The sequence below is a fragment of the Pan paniscus genome, chromosome 2, assembly GCF_029289425.2.
Source record: "Pan paniscus chromosome 2, NHGRI_mPanPan1-v2.0_pri, whole genome shotgun sequence".
In the NCBI taxonomy this organism is placed as follows: Eukaryota; Metazoa; Chordata; class Mammalia; order Primates; family Hominidae; genus Pan; species Pan paniscus.
The window spans coordinates 9,440,379-9,459,613 of NC_085926.1; the positions used below are offsets into that span (position 1 = coordinate 9,440,379).

At 39.3% G+C, this 19,235-nt stretch overlaps 1 protein-coding gene across 28 annotated transcripts in view; it reads left to right on the forward strand.

Annotated features, from left to right (window-relative positions):
* SETD5 (SET domain containing 5) overlaps positions 1-19,235 on the forward strand; it is an 88,668-nt gene that overhangs the window by 30,970 nt on the left and 38,463 nt on the right. For 4 of the 28 annotated variants that reach the window (XM_055110910.2, XM_003814230.5, XM_063602102.1 and 1 more), the window contains 12 exons: positions 443-629; positions 5,471-5,576; positions 5,960-6,111; positions 6,450-6,508; positions 7,345-7,523; positions 12,092-12,334; positions 13,225-13,373; positions 13,762-13,879; positions 14,948-15,057; positions 16,692-16,944; positions 17,301-17,384; positions 18,703-18,960. In XM_055110910.2, coding sequence (XP_054966885.1) covers positions 559-629; positions 5,471-5,576; positions 5,960-6,111; positions 6,450-6,508; positions 7,345-7,523; positions 12,092-12,334; positions 13,225-13,373; positions 13,762-13,879; positions 14,948-15,057; positions 16,692-16,944; positions 17,301-17,384; positions 18,703-18,960 — 1,782 coding nt within the window. In that variant the 5' untranslated portion in view covers positions 443-558. Of the gene's footprint in view, positions 1-442; positions 3,952-4,995; positions 5,189-5,470; positions 5,577-5,670; positions 5,808-5,902; positions 6,112-6,215; positions 6,257-6,449; positions 6,509-6,630; positions 6,728-7,344; positions 7,524-8,466; positions 8,506-12,091; positions 12,335-13,224; positions 13,374-13,761; positions 13,880-14,947; positions 15,058-16,691; positions 16,945-17,300; positions 17,385-18,702; positions 18,961-19,235 lie in introns of those variants that run through there. The other 24 variants (XM_055110901.2, XM_055110902.2, XM_055110903.2 and 21 more) reach the window with 16 other exon arrangements.

Genomic DNA, 19,235 nt, shown 5'->3' on the forward strand with positions numbered 1-19,235 from the left:
GAAACTGCATTTATTTGTGGCCTAGGAAAAAAACTTAAATGAAGATCTTTAATTTTTAAAGAGTTTAGGTAAACTGGGATATTTTTCATAACCATCCTTTATCTTAAAACTTGTTTGCTACATCCTAGGCTGCCGGAAAATTTTGTTTGGGCAGTTTTAGAATGGGGAGAATGTGTTGGTTAGTGAGATAGGCAGACTCTTCCTTTCCCTTCAACTGAAAAGAAAAACAAAAGTAAACATAACTTTTTGCCCCCTACTTTGTGAAACATTAATGAAATGCATAGTAAACATGGGACACTGTGGCTGTATTTATTTTATAATTATCCCTTAAAAGCCTTTTTCAAGAATGCAGAAAAATATTCAGTAGCATTTAAGATAAACTTGAAGAACTATCTGATAACTAGGTATTTATTTTACTAGATATTTTCCTTTTCTGTTACAGGATTCCTCATGTCCATAACATGTTGGATGAGGCTCTGCAGCTCACCCCCACTCTCAGAGTGGTCAGTCTCCATTAATTGGACCCCGTGATTTCCAATCTCTGCTGTGTTGGACGTCATGAGCATTGCAATCCCTCTGGGAGTCACCACACCAGATACATCCTACTCAGATATGGCTGCTGGATCAGAGTAAGTGCTACTTTCTAGGTAGTAGGTACATTATCAGTCTGTGTGGAGACAGCCTTCTTATGGATAGCTAATAGGATAATATGTAGTATTTTCTTAACCAGATCCTATTCCACTGTAATTAACATTAGACCTTTCCCTTTACCCCCATTGAAGGTGGTGGAAAAAAGGAATTAGAAGGGGAAGGAAGAGTTTTCAGAGGGGTATTTCTGGGCAAATAATTAATAGAACCAAAGTTGCAAAGTAGGAATTCATTTTCATTTGTTTTAATGGGTGGAGAAAATTGGAATAAAGTAGGTGTTACTACCTGCTTCTGTAGAGTTAATGATTCTGACGGAGGGAGATAAGAAGATGTTCTTTCCAACTGATTTTCCTTGAAGTCCTCTTCCTATGTACTTCCCATTATTCTAGAGTAAAGGGGCCGAAACTATATGGGCAGGTTGCCTAGACCTTCTGACATCTGGGGTAGAAAACATGGAGAACAGCGTCATCTGTTTTTTTATAATATTCGTTGCCTAGAAAGAGGACCTTCAAAATCAGTGGTACCAAACTTTTTTTTCAGCTAAGAGCAGCTTTAGGAATTCAGAGTTTGTCCAAAGGCCCAATCCCTAAAATTATCCTCTCAATTCTTGAAGAATGTAAATGCCAAATGACAATGAAGGTAGGCCTTCATTATACAACTTTATATATATTATTCACAGTTTTAAAATTTTTAGTCTTTTGTATCCCTTCTCTTTTAAGTTGTCCGAGATTCCCCCTGCTCACAGATTCCCCCTCTTGTCCTTTTACCTCCCTTGTACCCAATCTTCCTTGCTTACAGAAAGGAAGTGGAAGCCCCCTACCTTTCAAGACGAAGTGGCACTACACCAGGATGTGAAAGTCCAGCGAAAGAGACCCAAGGGGCCTAGGGGGCAGCACACCCCCAGAAGCCAAGTCTATTCCAGGCAGTACCAGGGATTAGGGTCTGGGCTGGAAAAATCCTGGTGTTTTGAATATGTTCAGGTCCAGTTCAGACTCTTGATCCCACAGCCACTTCTTGAGTGAGGTGGGTGTTGCTCTAATTCCCCTGTTTCTCTTGCCATTTTCACAGTCCCTGGGGATTCTTCCCCCTTCAGGAAAGCAAAGCAACTGTACCAGATTTCTGGGTTGAATGACATCCCTGATTAATAAGTGGTTTTCTTCCTTAAAACAGAATATTATTAAAGAGCATGTATATTTCTTCATAAAGCCACCTAATATAACTTACCTGTTTACTGAGTTCCTTAAAGAGGAAGACTTAAAGCTACCCAGAGAAATAGTATATAATATTCTGGGGTAGTCTAAAATGGAAAGCTGTGTTTGGGCTTATTCCCATATAAAAAGGAGAAAGGAGGGTTGGGGGTGGGGAAGGGTTGATTTTGTTTCTTCTAGAGCTTTTTTCTTCTTTTGTTTTTGTTTTTGTTTGTTTTGTTTGCATGCAAAAGGTATTTAGTTATGTCAGTAACTGAAACTTACTTAACCATTTTACAACTCTTTCCCCAAATAAAGTACTTAAAACTCTCCCTGCATTAGTAGGTAGCCAGTTTGTATTGTGTTTATAGGTTTTTATAAAGTCAGCTACTAACCTGGTACTATGTAGATTGTCTAACTGTATAGATAGATAGCATTAACATTTGTGAGAAATTTCAGCAAAGAGGTTAAACCAATACGTTCGGAATTGCTGGATAAAAGACCCAGAGCAGTTAATCTTACAATTGGTGTTTTCCCCGAAGTATAGACATGACTGCCCGTAAATACTGCTGGGGAGTCTAGGACTAATTCCAGAAATAAAAATACTTCTGGTCTACAAATGTGACTGCGCTGTCTCTGTTAACACCAACATATCCTAGGATTTCCTGAAACATTTTCATTCATGATCTCCAGACAGATTTATGATACTGTGGTCATAACTAGCTACATAGTTATGCATTTCTGCAAAGGGAAAGAATGTCAGTAACTAGCTACATACCATTCTGTTAAATTATTAATGATATTTATTAATGTTTCATCATGCCTATTTCGCTGTTCTGGGCACTTTAAGATTAAACCTGGTATTAAAATAGTGCAGCATACTCAACTAGATGTAGACTTCACTTCATAGGATCTTAAATCTGATGGCAACTATATGCAATATGCATTTATTTTTGTGTGTGTTTGTAGGAAAATTTGTAGATGTAACAAGCAAAACAAAGATTTTTCTGAATTTCCAACTCTACCATAACAGAATTTCAGGCATTTTCCAAGAAATGGCATGATAGCAGCTGGGTTGCATGTTGTACTTAGAACACTGTTGATGGAGTATATCTGTTGTGAGCCTGGTTTCTGTGTATGTGTCCAATTCAGTGATAGGAGAAGAAAGCCTGTAATTACATTTGCATAAAGTGGTTGGCTGCTAAAGAGATGTAATTCCATTATTCCAAACTTCTAATTCATATTTTAAAATATAAAAACTAGTATATATATCAAGAAATATTTTAGGAAATCTTGTAGTTACCTGTCAGTGTCTAACTGTGTATTCAATCAGTAACCAATATGGAAATTGCAGAGTTTCTTCATCAGAAGATATGAGTTTAAATTTTAGATTTGGCATGCACAGCAATATATTAAACGCTGTGCTTAACTAGAAGGTATTGTGCAGTGTGATGGCCTTTTAACCTCCACAATATACATTTTATTTTTATTCCCTAGACTTGCACATGAAGTGCATATGTTCATATTTACCCGTTTGGAGATGGGTAAGATACAACCAGCATAGCTCCATCTCCATGGCCATCTTTGATTTCATGCAACTTTCCTTTTTCCTGTCCCCCTCCCACCAAAAAAAATCCATTCCTAATAAACAGCTATCATGTTTCACTCCATGTGTTCAGTGGTACAAAACCTATATAAAATATGTACAGCTCTTTGGAATACTTGTTTATCTAGTAATGTACCTAGTAAATTAATAATGTTGTATAAATTTATTACTTTCTTTTAACTGTCCATCATAGAAACTAAATTATACCTTCATTTTATTAATGCTTGTCTGCGTTTGGTTTCATTTAGGAAACCCCACCTGTTTCCTAATACTCAGAGATGATTGCCTCTCAGTGAGCCATGTTCAGATCATCTTTTTCTCAAGAATACTGACCTGCATTCTTGATGTACCCCTCCCCCGTTCCCATCTTGCAGACACTTTTAAGTAATAAAATGCATGCACCTCACTAACAGAGAATACTTTCCTCTGTCTAAAGTTCTTCTTCACTTAGAAATTTCCTTTGCTGTTATTAATAAGATCCTTTCTCACAGTTTTGGAGCATATAACTGGGTGAGTTGGATACATATCTCAGAATTTTCTTTGATCCCTCACTTCTCAATTGACATTGCACCACATTGAACTGCACACTTATTCCTGCTGTACTATATATTGTATATCTTTAAGCAGGAAAAAATGACTTGTTATTTCAAGCGAACAATATGCGTTATTTGACTCCCTGAAAGACCCATTAATCTCTAAGTTAGAGTTATACCAATCATCGGAATTTCTAATTTGTGAATCTGTGTTCTAATTAATATAAATTACAAATTACTATTCTATTCTGCAAAGCCATACAAACTTTATATTTTTGAATTATCCTTCAGTATTCCCTAAAACCTAACCAGGTAACAATCAGAGTTGAAGTTCTTTCTTCCCATAAACCTGATTTTTATCCTTTGCCATCAAAGCCTTTTTATTGTAAAGGCTTATATTAATTTTCTAAGTTTGAATACATGTATAATTCTACAATAATACATTGCGCTTGAATAGTTTATTTTCTACTCACAAAGGGTACAAAAAGATACTAAACCAAGCTTCTCACTAAGCCTGGTTAATAAAGGTCTCAAATAATTTTCTTTAAAGGACTGAATGTCATTCTCATTTCTGTAGTGGAAAGAGCATAGACTTTGGAGTCAGACAGACTTTGTTTCAAATCTTAGCTGTGTCATTGTGTAACCTTGGGGAAGTCATGTAATCTCACCACCACATCTTCCCACTCTGTAAAAATGGAGTATATACCATGTTTAGTGGTTGCTGAAATTAAATGAATTAATATATATTTAAAGCACCTAACAAATATTGGGCAGTTCACAATGGTAGCCATTACTGTTGTTATTATTTGTCAGTAGACTAACATAACTTTACAGTTTAGTTTTTATTTTAAGTTCTATGGTATTATCATGCAGCTGATAAATAATTTTGTCCTTAATATGCTTGCATGTCATTGGTGGATGAGAAATTATTACTCTAATATTTGAAAGGTGTTGGGGGTTCGTCAAGATGAGAGGTATGATAAATATAAGATGCCATTGTTTTTACCTGTACTTTCTTCAGGGTATCCTGTCTTGGTAGTGAATGGAAGAGGGCCTGGTCCCTGGGGCAGTGCAGAAGGCACTTTCATCATCTCACTCACTGCAAATGTCATGTGAGGTTTCATGGAAGTATTAAGAGATCCAATTAAGAAGAATAGTTCTGAGTCTAAACCAGCCCAGAGTGGCTTCTCTAGGGGAAACTCCCCGCTCAGCTGGTACGTTTGTGTTTGTCATTAGGGACACCTTGTATCTCAGGTGCCTGCCTTCAGACATCTGCCTGTACTGGCTTCATGTTACACACAAATCCACATTTAATAACACTCCTACTGTTATTTATAGGCTTAGTTATGTTAATAAGATTGTTTCACCGAGTTCTTTCTCTTATCCTAGTGGCTAGTGGTTGTGGAAAGAGGAGGGGTTAGAATGGGAAATGAAGTGTTAGTTTAAGGGAAGATTAGGTGTTATGCTATCATGCATTGCTTTTCGCCTTTGTGCAGCCCTGAATCTGTGGAGGCTAGTCCAGCAGTTAATGAGAAGAGCGTGTATTCCACTCATAATTATGGGACCACTCAGAGGCATGGGTGTCGAGGACTGCCTTATGCTGTGAGTATGCATTTGTTTCTCTCCAGAACAGTGATCTTCCTGGAGTGTAATCCATTCTTATACATTGTGACTTTCTTGAAATGTTTATATGCAGCATGACGAAGTTGCCCCTTTTGCACTTCCCTGACTCCAGCGGACGTCTAGCCCTGCATCATTGTTCTTGTTTTTATGTCCCAGTTGACCTTGGCATTTTGTTTTATCACTTTCCTGGTTGAAGCCAAAAAACAAAGGGTACTACTTTCTTCTTTCTTTCCATATGTACCATACTTTAGGGGAGAGAGGGGCCAGTGTTTGGACACTGTTGATTTAAAAAATCTTATTTTCAGGATCATAATTACGGAGCCCCTCCTCCTCCGACACCTCCTGCTTCTCCCCCTGTCCAGACGATCATCCCTCGTTCTGACCTGAATGGCCTGCCGTCGCCTGTAGAGGAACGCTGTGGAGACAGCCCGAACTCTGAAGGAGAAACTGTACCTACCTGGTGTCCTTGTGGTCTTTCTCAGGATGGCTTCCTTCTCAACTGTGACAAGTGCAGGTAAGATCCTGTTCCATCTAAATTTAAGTCTGGGTTGCTGGGATTAGGGTTTCTTACAAGTAGGGAAAAGCTCAAAGTATTCTTTCTTGTGTTTGTTAATGTAGATGATTCCTTAGTGCTCCTTGGCTCGAATTCTCTGCACTAGGTGAGAATTGCTGACAACAAGGAATGAGAGATTGATGTTAAAGCTATTGAATTTGATATGAAATTTAATGTCCTGGAAACATTTGGTAGGTGGGAGGGAGGGGGTAGCATATGCAGAGACACTTCGCCCATGTGTGCTATGATGTGATGCATGCTGTTGGAAGGACTACTTTAAGTTTATTTTCCCTCTTTAGGGGAATGAGCAGGGGGAAGGTTATTAGACTTCATCGGCGGAAGCAGGACAACATATCAGGTGAGCGGAAGATGGGTTAGGTCCACAATTTGACATAAAAATATTCTGTGATCTGAATGTTCATTTTAAGAACCCCTCTTGGCCAGGCGCAGTGGCTTACGCCTGTAATCTCACCACTTAGGGAGGCCAAAGCGGGCGGATCACCTGAGGTCGGGAGTTTGAGACCAGCCTGACCAACATGGAGAAACCCCATCTCTACTGAAAATCCAAAATAGCCAGGTGTGGTGGCGCATGCCTGTAATCCCAGCTACTTGGGAGGCTGAGGCAGGAGAATCGCTTGAACCCGGGAGGTGGAAGTTGCCATGAGCTGAGATTGCGCCATTGCACTCCAGCCTGGGCAACAAGAGCAAAACTCCCTCTCAAAAAAAAAAAAAGAACCCCTCTTACAAGTTCCCATGGTCCCCCAGCCAGCTCTTTTCACAGAAAGAGATAGAAGTCCTCTCAAGACCACTGTATAGTTCTCTCATTGTAAACGAAATGTGTTGAGAACATTTTAGTCCTGTAGCAAAGTATTCCTTGTGAACACAAAAAATATGGATTCCTGTTTTGAAAATTAGCCAGTCTCAAATTGTTATAGATTGAGTCAGCGAAGCTTAGGGACTGAATACAAGGGGAGAAATAAATACCATGAGGAACAGGGTTTATATGCTTAATGCCAATGACATAGAATCTTGTTTTCTTAAGGAAGATGAGTATTTAACGTTGCTTTACAGATGATAAGAGTTAATAGTGGAAGTAATGGCTTACTGCATGTGGGGCACACCTAAAAGAATAAGCTACTTTTAATGTACTTTTGAGGCTATTAGTACCTGAACTATGAAATCATCATTTTTCAGGTGGGGATAGCAGTGCAACAGAAAGCTGGGATGAGGAGCTTTCTCCTTCCACTGTGTTGTATACAGCAACACAGCACACACCTACAAGCATCACCTTAACTGTTAGAAGAACCAAACCCAAGAAGCGGAAAAAGAGTCCAGAAAAGGGTCGTGCAGCACCAAAGACGAAGAAAATCAAGGTATGCAGGGTGAAAATATCTGAAATAGAAATTGTCTGAAATAGCTTAAATTTTGGAGCAAGAATGCACCAAAATTCTTTTAAGAAGTTTGATCCAGGTGTTTGAAGGGCCACTTTTGTTCTACTTGCAAAAATCAGCTAATCTGTGTTATGTACATGTAGACCAACCTCTCTTCTGCCACACCATATCATCACCACTGGCTCAAAGTTTCTTCTACTCCAGTCCCCATCCCAGGTATGAAATTCCAGCCCTACCTGGCACAAGCCCGTATGTGTTGCAGCCTCAAGTCTAGGCTTCCACTATCCTTACAGTATCTCCCCACCTCTCAACCCCAAAGTACAGTCTGAAATTCTTGTCCTGGTTACATGCCTCATGTCTTTGGGTTGATTGTTTTTCCTTGTTTCAAAAAAAATAAAAATCAGGAAACATCTCTTGTATGGTCTAGGTTTCCTCAGTGTCATGGTCACTTTCGTCTATTCTCAGCTAAAATGTCTACGGGAGAAACTTCTTCTGGTTTGTGTTCTTTCTTCCCCATCACAGCAACTTTGTTGCTTCTAGGTGACTTGTTCATCCCTTGTTAAGGGGATTGGTCTTTGTTTCCTTCTTAGTTTCAAAACTGGTAAATCTGCAACTTTAAAGTTTTTTTTTATTTACTTTTTCTCTTAGTATCAGAGGTGCATATAGGATTTAAGAGATGCATGCTCTTCCCTGTTAATTACCTAGCTTCACAGTAGAAAGTATTAAAATTAGTCTCAGAGTTCATTGGCCTTGAGCTACCCCTATTCTTGGTAATAGTTTGGGGAATTCCATTGTATTTTTTACCTAGAGAAAGGGGGACAGAATAGAACACTAGTTTGTGCCTTAGTTTTAGTCTCAGATAGGTATAACTGTCATTCTTGGTACCAAGTTTTGTTTGTTCTACTTGTTTTCCTCCTTGGGATAGGCATTTCGAGAGGGATCCCGGAAGTCCTTGCGGATGAAGGTAAGGGGTAATCTTCGCTGATGCTGTGTTTTACTTCACTGTGATCTTGCATTTTGGTCAGCTTCTTTCCTGACATTGATGGTCTGGGAATCTTGGACTCTGCTTTTCATTAGTTTGTAGTTGTTGCCATTCAGTTTTCATAGAGCTTTTCTCCAAAGTAGATTTTCTTGGCCATTTTCTGAAATATTTTCCCTTTCTGTAATCAGCCTTCATTGATTGGTTTTTCATTCATTGCTTTCCTAGGGGGTAAGTGACATTTTTCCAAACAAAATGAGGCTAGTGTGTTCTGTCACTGTGATTGAACTCAACCTTAGGAGTGGAGTTTTTCTGGTAATGATACAGGATCTCTTGTGCATCTACCCTAGCACTGTGTGGGCTTTAATTGCAGGAAGCTTGTATTATTGATAAGAATTACTGTTTTCTCTTAGCATATCTGTTTGGTGGAAAAGACTTAGGTAATGCTAGCATGTTTCTTAAGATATCAAATAAAAGAGTTTATGAAGTATGATTTTGTAAAGAACTTGGAGAATAGAGCAAGTATGTGGAATGGTTTAAAAGAAGTGTAAGGTGCTGGTTGATTAAAAATAGCTTGCCAAAAGGAGATTTGATTATGCTGTCTGGTATCCTCCTTTACCTGTGTGTGTGTGTGTGTGTGTGTGTGTGTGTGTGTGTGTGTGTGTGTGTATAAATACATATATATGAGGAAAACATGCCTCTCAAATTATTACTGAGGGCTTCAAAGCATTTAAATATAATTAAATTCAAGTTTATGAGTATTCATATTCCTAAATGATACAAAAGCAGGATCTTTCCTATTGAGAGTTATAGGGCATAAATATTAAAATCTTTAGTAAGGCCAGGCGCAGTAGCTCACGCCTGTAATCCTAGCACTTTGGAAGACCAAGGCAAGTGGATCACCTGAGGTCAGGAATTCAAGACCAGCCTGGCCAACATGGTGAAACCCCATCTCTACTAAAAATACCAAAATTAGCCAGGCGTGGTGGCAGGCACCTGTAGTCCCAGCTACTTGGGAGCCTGAGGCAGGAGAATCGCTTGAACCCAGGAGGCAGTGGTTGTAGTGAGCCGAGATCACGCCACTGCACTCCAGCCTGGGCAACAGAGCAAGACTCCATCTCAAAAAAAAAAAAAATTCAGTAAGGATAAGCTTTTTAGGATTGCTTTATGTGCAGCACCAGTGTGACTGGTGTTAGCAAAGATTACAGGTAGCACTTTACCTAAAGTTTGAAGGCCCCACTTAGTATCTATCTTTAAACAGACTTGCACATACCTGTGAAAGAGTTGGGAGAGGACTCAGAGCTACAGAGCATCAGAGGCCTGGGATGTGTCTTGGAAGACAAATCAATCATGTCTTTGCTGGATCCGTCTCTTGCAAGTGGCCAAGTTTGCTTTAGCTTCCCCTTTATTTTTGTCTCATTTGCTTAGAGAGGGGCCTTTTAAATAGACTTTGGAGGCAGATAATAGCCCTAATCCTGGCTACTAAATGCTTTTCTCTTATCAAGCAACTATCATAACTTATCTCCAGAAGCTCGAAACCTTTCGAAAGCTATAAACTGGCTCTACCAGAAAACTGCACATAAACCCCATATTTTGCTTACAGTTTTGGGAGGTTGACAGCCTCACAGGTGTGTTAAAATTTAGGAAAAAAAAATTACTAGTCATTTTGATTCTTTTAATTCTAAATTGAGTTATAAATTTTATGCTCAGAATTACTAGTTTAAAACTCCTCCAGTGATCCAGGTGGGAGCCATAAGAATTAGAAAAAATTATCATTTGGATTTTTAATCCCAGTGTCAAGAGCAGCTTCCCTACTGAAGACTTAATTGTAAATCAGGGTTTCTCAGTCTTGACACTGTTGACAGTTTGGACCAGATAATTCTTTGTTGTGGAAGGGACTGTTCTGTGCTTTCAAGATGTGAACAGGATCCCTGGTGTCTACCCACTAGATGCCGGTAACACTCATACACTCAGTTGAGATTATCAAAAATGTCTTCAGATATTACCAAATGTCACCTGGGTGCAAAATTTCCCTCAATTGAGAACCACTACTGTAAACCCAACTGAGGTAGAGTCTCTAATGCCTTGAAGGATGGGACAGCAGGGTAAACACACAGTGAGATTAGCGAACAATAGCTAATACTGTGACAGAGGCTTCCAGAATACAGTACACTTATCAAGTGTAAGTTTAACAATTGCCACTTAAAGCTGGGAATATTGTTTGGACACTGCCAGTCCCCCTAGTCTGTAAGCTCCATTAAGCCTAAGGTTTTGCACTATTCTTTTGCACAGCTGCTACTGATGTCAAGCAGGTGATACTCTGATTGTCAGTATGTTGGCCTTAGGTGTTTCTTTAGATCCCTTTGTTTATTGTTCAGTCTTTTGGACTCTAGTAAGAAATGTGGAGACAATAGTGTTGATTTTTTTTCTATACTCCTGTTCCTTGCAGAAAGGATAGTAGACAATAATCAGTCAGCAACAGTGATGCAAAAGTGGTAAAAGAAAGTGTTATGATAAGCATCAGTGTTTTCTGTGCCATTCATAGAAAGTATATTTAATTTTGTTGTACCTGTTTGCAAGTTTAATGTGGACATGGATTTTCAAGTAGCTTTGGTACTACAGTGTCTTTTCCTTCTAATCATCACTAGCATGACATCATCACTGTCAGTGTTTGTTTTGTTTTCTGATGGCACTTAAGTCTTGAACACCGGGGAGGAGAACATGTATTGGGCTTACGCTTTGTCTCTGTAGCTCAGGCACTGTCTGCCTAGGAAGCTGTTCCTGAGTTGTAGTAATCTTTTCTCAATACTGTCACCATAGAAGGCAATGGTTTTCCTAGAGGAGTATAGCAAAGTACCTCCTAGACATTTTCTATATTCTCCCTACCTACTCCTCTCCCCTCACTTCACCTCTTCAGATTATTTAGAAAGTGGTAATTTAAATTGTTGAAAATAGAGTGTTAGAAAGATATACTCAAATAATAACTTTTTATATGGGTAGTAAGATTGGGATTGGATTAATGAGATTGATTGATTAAGATCACATCTAGGTTTAGAATGAACATGTATTATGAAAATAATAAGTGATACAAAAACATGCATTCTCCTGGAGAATAGTCAAAAAACCAGTTTGGGCTAACACTTAACACAGATATTCAGTGAGTATGAAAAATTTAAGCAGTGATAAATTTGAGGTCTCTACTGTTCATTTGTATGAAGATTTTCTTATGAACTTGATGTCAGTCTTTTGATAAGAAAATTGATTTTTATGACTTTAAAATGGTCATAAAATCACAGTGATGGGATGAAACTATGATCCAGATTAATTTCTTACTTTATAAATGGAGAAACTGAGCTTCCCCATTTAAAGAAGTTATTCAAGGTCTCACCTCTCATTGGTAACAAAAGCATGATAGAAACCAGATCCTCTGACTCCCAGTCCATTACTCTTTTATGCCACATCAATTGCCAAGTGATAAATTTTCTCTGGAACCCCAGCTTGTCCCACCCCCATTCCCAACCCTCTATTTATGCATGGACTTTACTAACCTCCCTGAATTTGTTTTCTACAGAATTCTCCCTCTGAAGCACAGAATTTAGATGAGAATACAACTGAGGGCTGGGAAAATCGGATAAGACTATGGACTGACCAGTATGAAGAAGCTTTCACTAATCAGTACAGTGCAGATGTACAGAACGCGCTTGAACAACACCTACATTCTAGCAAGGAATTTGTGGGCAAACCTACTATTTTAGACACTATTAATAAGACTGAATTGGCCTGTAATAACACAGTTATTGGTTCCCAAATGCAGGTAAGCACCAAAGGGTTGAGGACTCTCTAAGTAGCTGAAATTTTAAGAACCCAGGAAGAGGGTAATGGATTGGAATTACTGTTCCTTCCAAATGTACAAGGCCATGGAATAACAGATTAGCCAGGTGTTGATCACATGTAACCAAAAGTAGGTTATATTAACTGGAAACTATCTGGGTACATATTTTTAAACTACCTTTATTAATAAAAAAATAGATGAATTGAGGCTGTGTGCAGTGGCTCACTCCTATAATACAACACTTTGGCAAGAAGCCAAGGTGGAAGGATTGCTTGAGGCCAGCAGTTCAAGACCAGCCTGTACAACATAGTGAGACCCTCTCTTTACAAAAAAAAAAAAAAAATTAAAAGCCGTTGTGATGATACACACCTGTAAGTCCCAGCTACTGGGGAGGCTGAGGTGGAAGGATCACTTGAATGAATTTGAGGTTATAGTAAGCTATGATTGCACCACTGTACTCCAGCCTGAATGACAGAGTGAGACCCTGGCTCTATTTAAAAAACAGAGAGAGAGATGACTTAGTATGGGAAATTCTATATACCCTAGGTAGGAATTATGTAATATTTATAGAAAGTTAAGCATGTTCTTTCTCATCTTTATTTTAGAGATAGAGTCACTGAAGTCTTAATCATGTATTTTTTTTTTTTTAATATTTTCTTGCCGTTTCTGGGGAGGCAATTTCACTAGATGTAGCATGTCTCTTAGAAAAATTGAGCTTTCATCACATTTTAAAATTTCTCATCATTGATCTAAATAACATGTACAGATAAAACCTGAAAATATTAGCATGTTTTCCTTAATTATGAAATAATTTGAGTGTCTACTAAAGTGTTCTTGCTGTTGTTTAATGTTACTGCTCTGGTTTTATTCAGTTACAGCTGGGAAGAGTCACTCGTGTTCAAAAGCACCGGAAGATCCTGAGGGCTGCAAGAGATTTGGCTTTGGACACTCTTATAATAGAGTATCGTGGGAAAGTCATGTTACGACAGCAATTTGAGGTCAATGGGCATTTCTTCAAAAAGTAAGAACGTCATTCATTGAGCAGTGAGGGCTAAGGTGGACCTGGTTGACCAGTGTTGTTGTAAAAATCATTCTGTTTGATAAGACGCTCTTGGGAGAAAAAAATCACAACTCAGATAAGCTCACACCTGTCTGCTATTTGTAGAGAAGTACAAGTAAATCTTCAAATTGTTCAATCTATAAAATGGTGACACCTCCTTTCCAAGCCAAGCATTCCTTGCTTTGTGCTTGTTCTTTAATCAAAAGCAGACAAACATGTGATGTTTTCCCAAGTTTAGGCGTTGCAAAAGACTGCTGCTGCTTCTCTCAGCATATGCTTCATATTTGGAGTCATGGGGTGGCCTTCTTATTTGTGTTGAGAATTACAGGAATTTTAATTGTATCCCTAGACCATACCCCTTTGTGCTCTTCTACTCAAAATTCAATGGTGTAGAGATGTGTGTGGATGCCCGTACTTTCGGTAATGATGCTCGGTTCATCAGAAGATCATGTACACCAAATGCAGAGGTAAGATATCTGTAGCAACTTCCCTTTGACTGGAACCATCAAATGACAAGCTTACTGAAGAGCAGTGTGAAAACTTCACTCAGATAAAGGTCTGTAGATAATAGTCGTGATATTTCATCGTGGGAGGTGAAAAACAAAAGTAATGGTGCTTTTATACTGACAAAATGGGAGCAAGGAAAGAATTTTCTTTAGAGAAGGCAGAAATAGAGCAAGTTGGCATTTGCTAAGGAGAAAAAGCTAGACTGGATAAGAAAATCAAGTGTAGTTATATTAAAGAGATTGCCATACGGTGGAAGTAGATGTCGTTAGGTCTAACTAAGCTATTTGGTTGCAGTTTTTTTAGATTTTAGTGAGTAATGTTTTATGAGAGGATCTAGACATTTCTAGAATTCATTACTCAGAGCAACCACATCAAATAAAGCAAGAAAATCCACAGAGCTTTACTTACTGGCTAAGGAATTTTAATTCTCTGGTGGAGCTGGAAACAGCTATAAGATGTGAAAGCGGCTGGGCGCAGTGGCTCATGCCTGTAATCCCAGCACTTCGGAAGGCTGAGGTGGGCAGACAACAAGGTCAGGAGTTCGAGACCAGCCTGGCCAACATGGTGAAACCCCGTCTCTACTAAAAAAAAAAAGAAAACTTAGCCAGGCATTGTGGCGTGTGCCTATATTCCCAGCTACTCAGGAGGCTGAGACAGGAGAATTGCTTGAACCCGGGAGGCAGAGGTTGCCGTGAGCCGAGATCACGCCACTCCACTCCAGCCTGAGCGACAGAGCAAGGCTCTATCTCAAAAAAAAAAAAAAAAAAAGATGTGAAAGTAGAGATTTTACCCTGATTTCTAACATCTCAAGGTTTCTCCACATATTTAAGAAAGTATTATAAATTTTCAAGCCAGTACAGTATAATAGTTTCAGATGAAATGAAGGGGTTAAATAACAGATTACCATAACTCCTTAAATAAATAACAGATTACCATAACTCCAAATGGAGAGAAAGTATGGTTTTTTTCTCTCTTACGGAAAGTTCATGGTCTTTATGAAAAATCCAACCAGAAGCCTTTTCACACAGGTGCGACACATGATTGCAGACGGGATGATTCACCTGTGCATCTATGCTGTGTCTGCCATCACCAAGGATGCTGAGGTCACCATAGCATTTGATTACGAGTATAGTAACTGGTAAGACCTCAGAAACCTTTCCTAACAGGAATATCCTTGTCTTACATATTAAGCTATTCACTCTATTTAAAGTCTGCTCTTGTTTCTTGCCTTTTCCTTTGTTTACTTAATCTTTTCATGACTAATGAATTTTCTGCCTAGAAATTGTAAAGGAAAAGACAGACAAGATTTTTTTTAGAGATATGGATACCTTGTATGATACTGCTCACAAGTTTCCTGACAGAAGTGTTTTCGCTTATGCCTTTTTAGCAAGAATAGCAAAATGGATATATATGTATGTATGAGACACTCCTGCAAATTACAATAGCATCCTGTTGTTATGCACAGAGTACTTATGTCAGGGACCATATAGAATGAGAATTTAGGCCAGGCGCAGTGGCTCACAGGCCTGTAATCTCAACACTTTGGAAGGCTGAGGCGGGCGGATCACGAGGTCAGGAGATCGAGACCATCCTGGCCAATGATGAAACCCTGTCTCTACTAAAAATACAAAAATTAGCTGGGCGTGGCGGCACACGCCTGTAGTCCCAGCCACTTGAGAGGCTGAGGCAGGAGAATCACTCGAACCTGAGAGGCAGAGGCTGCAGTAAGCCAAGATCACGCCACTGCACTCCAGCCTGGCAACAGAGGGAGACTCTGTCTTAAAAAAAAAGAGAGAGAATTTAATATGTTACCTCTACTTTTAATTTGTCAATTATACCCTTATAAAGCTAGGGGTGAGATTTAAAGATCCACCCTGTCCACAGAAACCATGTTATCTAGCTGTATATGACAGTGCAGAAAACCATAAAGGGCAATTCATAGATGAATATGTGGGATTTTTTAAAGTATATGCTTTTTGTTCTTTGGTCATTTGGGGCAAAATAGAGGTTATGTGGTAAAGTGATGTTTGGCCCAGGTATAAGGAAAAAAGATGTTCTGCTTAATTCATCAAGGAAAATAAAAAGAAAGGGTTTTAAGAAGGTTTTAAAAGGTTTTAAGAAGTAGGGAATTAGTAGGTAAAAGTGAGGACATGGTAATCGTGGGCACAAGATGAGTATGGCTACATCAGACTTTGTCATTGATAAACTGCCTACTAAATAGCCAATAAACCACTGGGGGGATTGAATTTAGGGAGGGCTTTCTTTTTTTTTTCCCACTGACCATGGAGTAGAATTGGGGTTACACAAAGAAAGACAGAATATTGAAAGTGTTACGTCAGGCACGGTGACTGATGCCTGTAATCCCAGCACTTTGGGAGGCTAAGGCTGGAGGATCACTTGAGCCCAGGAGTTCAAAACCAGCCTAGACAACATGGCAAAACCCCGTCTCTGCCGAAAATAAAAAAATTAGCTGGGCGTGTAGTCCCAGCTACTCAGGAGGCTGAGGTAGGAGGATCACTTGAGCCCAGGAAGCAGAGATTACCGAGAGCTGTGATGCACCACTGCACTCCAGCCTAGATGACAGAGCGAGATTCCGTCTCCAATAAAAAGAAAAACAAAAGTATTTATAGGACTCTCTAATGTCTCTGTTTAACTTATTCAGAGACAGTATCAGAGGAAGTTACTGTACTGATATTTTAAGAGGGTGAATGGATAATGTAACTGAATTTCAAGGGTACTGAGACAGGCATTTTGGTTGTTTCTTTGGAGCAGTAATTATAAAGTGGACTGTGCCTGTCACAAGGGAAACCGGAATTGTCCTATACAAAAAAGGAATCCTAATGCTGCAGAACTGCCACTCCTACCACCTCCTCCAAGCCTACCCACCATTGGAGCAGAGACTAGACGTAGAAAAGCACGACGGAAAGAGCTAGAGATGGAGCAGCAGAATGAGGCTTCAGAGGAGAATAATGACCAGCAATCACAAGAAGTTCCAGAAAAAGTAACTGTATCCAGTGATCATGAGGTAATCGCCCCTGGTCAAATGATGATGCTATGGCATCAATCCTCCAAAGGAAGAGGAACCCGGGTTGCCGCATGGTTTAAGTAGGGGAGCTATAGTAACACTTAGTGCCCTTTATATCAGTGTGGGTTTATTGTGTTCATACATTTCTTTCTGTTTTACAAAGTCAAAAACATCCTTTGCTGGTTTTGCACCAGAGAATAGGGGTTAGTTATCATCTGTGTTTACCATGTGGCCTCACATGAGTTAACAGTTTAAAGCACTAGAGATTGTTATAGAGAGTTTTAAGCTACCAGAATAAAACAGACTGATTTTTTCTCAGAGCTTGAGTACAGCTGAATATTGCCTCTATCTTAAAGGAAGTAGACAATCCAGAAGAAAAACCAGAAGAAGAGAAAGAAGAGGTTATAGATGACCAGGAGAACCTAGCTCATAGCAGGAGGGTGAGTACTGTCTGACATTACTTTGCTCCTTCTCATTCCTGCTACCTCCATCATGTGAACCTCTTCTGTTCTCTTGACTTTGTATCATCTCATTGATTTGACCTGAAGGTTATAATTTGGGCTTTTTCCATAATAAAGATTTTATTATAATTTTTTTATTTATTTTTCTCTATACACACAGTAGTTTTGTAGTGATTATTATCTAGTGATGGTTTCAAGAGGTTTTGTTTTTGTTTTTTTGTTTTTTTGTTTTTTTGTTTTTTACTAACAATCTGGTTTCCGCTGGGCGCGGTGGCTCACGCCTGTAATCCCAGCACTTTGGGAGGCCGAGGTGGGCGGATCACGAGGTCAGGAGATCGAGACCATCCTGGCTAACACGATGAAACCTCGTCTCTACTAAAAATACAAAAAATTAGCCGGGCGCGGTGGCGGGTGCCTGTAGTCCCAGCTACTCGGGAGGCTGAGGCAGGAGAATGGCGTGAACCTGGGAGGCGGAGCTTGCAGTGAGTGGAGATAGCGCCACTGCACTCCGGCCTGGGCAAAAGAGTGAGACTCCATCTCAAAAAAAAAAAAAAATCTGGTTTCCGAAAAACTGGCTGGTCAGAATCAAAATGTATTATAGTTGGTTTGCTCTGAATTAGGAATTTTCTAGGTTTGTGTGAGTTCTGAAGTTTTTTTAAACCCTTTTAGTCATATGAACTAAAATTTTCTACTTTTATGCCGAAACCAATCCTGTGTGTTTATGACCCTGATTTGATGACTTTTTTTTTTTTTCTTTTTGAGACCGACTCTTGCTCTGTCACCAGGCTGGAGTGCCGTGGCGCAATCTCAACTCACCACAATCTCTGCCTCCCGGGTTCAAGCAATTCCCCTTCCTTAGCCTCCCAAGTAGCTGGGATTACAAGCATGCGCCACCATGCCTGGGTAATTTTTTGTATTTTAGTAGAGACGGAGTTTCACCATGTTGGCCAAGACGGTCTCAATCTCCCGACCTCATGATCTTCCCACCTCAGCCTCCCAAAGTACTGGGATTACAGGCGTGAGCCACTGCACCCATCCTATTTTTCTTTCATATTAAAGTTTCAAAATAACTGACCCTTTTTGAAAAGTTTATGTTTGACCTTGCCTTTATTTACAACTATTCCCCACATTTAAAATGAAATATTTTATTTTTAATCTTCTGTTTTCCAAGTTATATGTGTCATCTTACTGGTAGTTAAATGAATTTCTGTAAATTTCCATTAAAAATATTTTTATAAAGGCTATCCACTCGTCCTCATTTGAAGCTTCCTTCTACACCAATACTATTTCTTTCTAGACCAGGGAAGATAGAAAGGTAGAAGCCATCATGCATGCTTTTGAAAACTTAGAGAAAAGAAAGAAGCGGCGGGATCAGCCCTTGGAACAGAGCAACTCTGATGTAGAGATTACTACAACCACCTCAGAGACTCCTGTTGGTGAAGAGACAAAAACTGAAGCCGCTGAATCTGAAGTTAGCAACTCTGTTTCAAATGTTACCATCCCAAGCACCCCACAGAGTGTTGGTGTGAATACCCGGAGGTCTTCCCAGGCAGGGGTAAGAGTTGAAAAGACTTCAGCACTTAGACATCCTCACCTTTGCTAATGTCAATACCTAACTTTTGGAATTTTTAAAAGCAGTGTTTTCAGCTTTGCTCCATATCACAATAAATAAGGCCATTAACTGTTTAACTGGAACCATTTCATTGGCCTATTTTATAAATGCTTATTAGAAATAACGCAAACATTTGTCGCTAGCCTCTTTAGCTCATTTAAGTGTATACATTTTTGTATTTAAAAATTAGATTTTAAATTAGTGTTTCTAATCCTTAT